General features: G+C 28.3%; 1 protein-coding gene across 1 annotated transcript; it reads left to right on the top strand.

The window, feature by feature from the left end:
- The first annotated feature begins 580 nt into the window (after nt 1-580).
- LOC127107766 (probable protein phosphatase 2C 65) lies at nt 581-2,522 on the top strand. Its single transcript, XM_051045089.1, has 5 exons — nt 581-985; nt 1,328-1,630; nt 1,750-1,867; nt 1,984-2,207; nt 2,275-2,522. The coding sequence occupies exons 1-5, from the start codon at nt 782-784 to the stop codon at nt 2,482-2,484; spliced, it is 1,059 nt and encodes a 352-aa protein (XP_050901046.1). The 5' UTR covers nt 581-781; the 3' UTR covers nt 2,485-2,522.
- Nucleotides 2,523-2,902: the final 380 nt, after the last annotated feature.

The raw sequence follows: 2,902 nt of genomic DNA, 5'->3' as shown, positions 1-2,902 counted from the left end.
ATGAAAATTTTAAATCTTCACAACTATGAAAAAGTGATTTTCTCTTGGTTAAAAAATGGTTTTTTTTATCTCAGTTTGATGGACGAGGTAAAGATGCATTTCATGAAAAGTGTGTCATTTTTTTTCTCAGTTGAACTGACACGTGAGAGGGACAATTTAACTACTCATGAGTTTAATACCTAGAAACAACATTTTGTATTTTCTTAAAACCTTGATACTTTTCCTCGTAAGAATACCCGTGGTGATATATATATTTCCACTCTAAAAAATATTCATGCTGATTATATTTTTCTCTAATTTTTAAAAATCAACACTTATATAGGTTTTGCTAAAATTTAGGAGTTAAATAATACTATGTCATAAATACTAAATAATAATAAAAAATTACGTTATATAATTTTTTCCATTTATGCACTTTAACATCCTAATATATAATGACCATACATTTTATGATATTATCTTATCATCTGCTTGTTGTCTCCCTCCTTTTAAAATCTAGTAATTTTCTCTGTTCTTATCCAACTAACTTGAGGATATATACAAATAGTTAAAATCTACAAAAATAGATCACATATCTTAATCCATGTCCATATTAGAATTAATCCAACTAATTTAATCCAAATTAAGCTCATTATCATAGCTACGTAAGAACAATCTAACATAGACATAAATAAACCCTAAAATATTGTTTTATCAATACTTCATTCTCATATTCCTTTTCTCAATTGAAAACACAATCATTTTCCTCCATATATTTGGATGTCTGATTGTGTAATTGAGCATGGGAAGTTGTTGCAGCTGCCAAGTTTCAATTGTGGACAAGATTCATGACGTTGAATATAATGAATCTAACACAAAGGATATTGAATTTACATGTGAAAATGGTGAGGCAAAGGTTATGTTGAATGGATCTTCTAGGTCTATATCAATGTATAGCCAAAAGGGTACAAAAGGAGTGAATCAAGATGCGATGACAGTTTGGGAGGTAAGAAACAAGATTCTGCAAAATTTATATTCCTCTCTCTTTTCATGTTTTAATAGAAATTAGGGTTTTGTTTAGGGTTTAAGTTTCTATTCGTCAAATTAGGGTTTTGTTTAGGGTTATTCAATATTATTTTCTTCTCTCTTTCATGTTTTTTTTATATAAATTATGTATTTGTTTAGGATTTTTGTATATGTCAGATACTTCAGTTATTCAATATTATTTTTTTTTCTCTTTCATATTTTTTATATATAAACTATGTATTTGTTTAAGGTTTTTGTATATGTCAGATACTTCAGTTATTCAGTGATTCGAAAAATTAATATTTAATATGATGTTTATTAGGATTTTGGTGGAGAAAAAGACACTATTTTTTGTGGTGTGTTAGATGGTCATGGTCCTCTAGGGCACAAGTTTTCGAAACATATACGTGACAATCTACCCTTGAAACTCTCTGGAACAATCAAAATGTCACAACAAAATGTCTCCAAAGATAATGGTGCTAAAAATACAGAAAAAATCACTTATGGTGATTCATGGGAAGAACACTTTTTTAGCTCCTTCAATGATATGGATCAAGATCTTGCTAAGAACATTGACACAGGTGGATTTAATGGAGGTAGCACAGCTATAACTTTAATTAAAAAGGTAAACATTTTATGTTGTCCTCTTAGATTTTGCTCTTTTTTCCTTTTTAGTAAAATACTTTTACTTTGAGGAAAAAAAATTCATTTTTGTTAAAAAAAAATTTGGATGAAAAATATCAGGGAGACCAATTGATAATCGGCAATTTAGGCGATTCTCGTGCCGTTCTTTGCACAAAAGCAGACGACAATCATCGTGTTGCTATACAACTTACGGTCGACTTGGTTCCTAATGTTCCAAGTAAGTTTTAAATTGATTCTATCTCGAATATATGTAATCAAAATATCCTTTCGATACCGCAGAATCATATACAATGTTTGAGAAACTAATTAACTTTTTCTCTTTATTGTGATTAGGTGAAGCTAATAGAGTGATTAAATGTGGAGGTAGAGTTTTTCCAGCACAAGAAGATCCTGATGTAAATAGAATTTGGATGCCTGAAAGTAATTGTCCAGGACTAGCTATGACAAGAGCGTTTGGTGATTTTTGCCTAAAAGACTATGGTCTCTCCTCAGTTCCTGAGATGTTTTATAGAAAACTTTCCAAGCAAGATGAATTTGTTGTTTTGGCCACTGATGGGGTAAGCATTCAAGGTTTACTCACTCATAAAATTGCAGCTAAAAGTCTAATAAATGTATTTTTTATAGGTATGGAATGTACTATCAAACAATGAAGTAATAACCCTAGTTGCTTTAGCACCAAAGAGGTCATTAGCTGCAAAATTTATAGTAAGACGTGCTGTTCAAGTTTGGAAAAAAAAGTTTCCATCTTACAATATTGATGATTGTTCAGCCATATGTTTGTTCTTCAATGATGATCACTTAGTTAGCATGATAGAGAAGAAAAGACATCGCTAGAAGAATTTACAGATATGTTTCAAACAACTTGTGTACATTAGCAGCGCAACATAAATATAATTTATTGACAAGACAGTGTCTTGAATTTGTTTCTTACTATTGTCAATTTTGTAAATATTTAGTTCACTTGAATTAATTTTTATTATTTTATTGATTAACTAAATATTTATTTATTTTTAAACTAACTTATATAATTTCATTTTATCAACCAAATTTTGAATAACAAAATAATTTTTCTTAATTTCTACAATTTTATTTCATTTTTTATTATTAATTTTAGATATTACTTATAAGTTATAATTAAATGTTTAAATATCATATGATCAATTTTTATGATGAAATATAGCACATTAGTATTTATAACTTAATCAATGGTTTTTCTTTTTCTTTTTTTGTTTACAAATCTATAGTTTTTCTA

The sequence above is a fragment of the Lathyrus oleraceus genome, chromosome 7 (assembly GCF_024323335.1).
Source record: "Lathyrus oleraceus cultivar Zhongwan6 chromosome 7, CAAS_Psat_ZW6_1.0, whole genome shotgun sequence".
NCBI lineage: Eukaryota > Viridiplantae > Streptophyta > Magnoliopsida > Fabales > Fabaceae > Lathyrus > Lathyrus oleraceus.
Note: the sequence above shows the minus strand (reverse complement) of the source record. Positions and strands in the feature narration are given on the sequence as shown.

Excerpts from the sequence above, each read along its gene's own strand:
- LOC127107766 (XM_051045089.1), top strand. The coding sequence starts at position 782 with ATGGGAAGTTGTTGCAGCTGCCAAGTTTCAATTGTGGACAAGATTCAT. Across the intron at positions 986-1,327 it reads ATGCGATGACAGTTTGGGAG|GATTTTGGTGGAGAAAAAGA; the intron begins GTAAGAAACAAG and ends GATGTTTATTAG. Across the intron at positions 2,208-2,274 it reads TTGTTTTGGCCACTGATGGG|GTATGGAATGTACTATCAAA; the intron begins GTAAGCATTCAA and ends TATTTTTTATAG.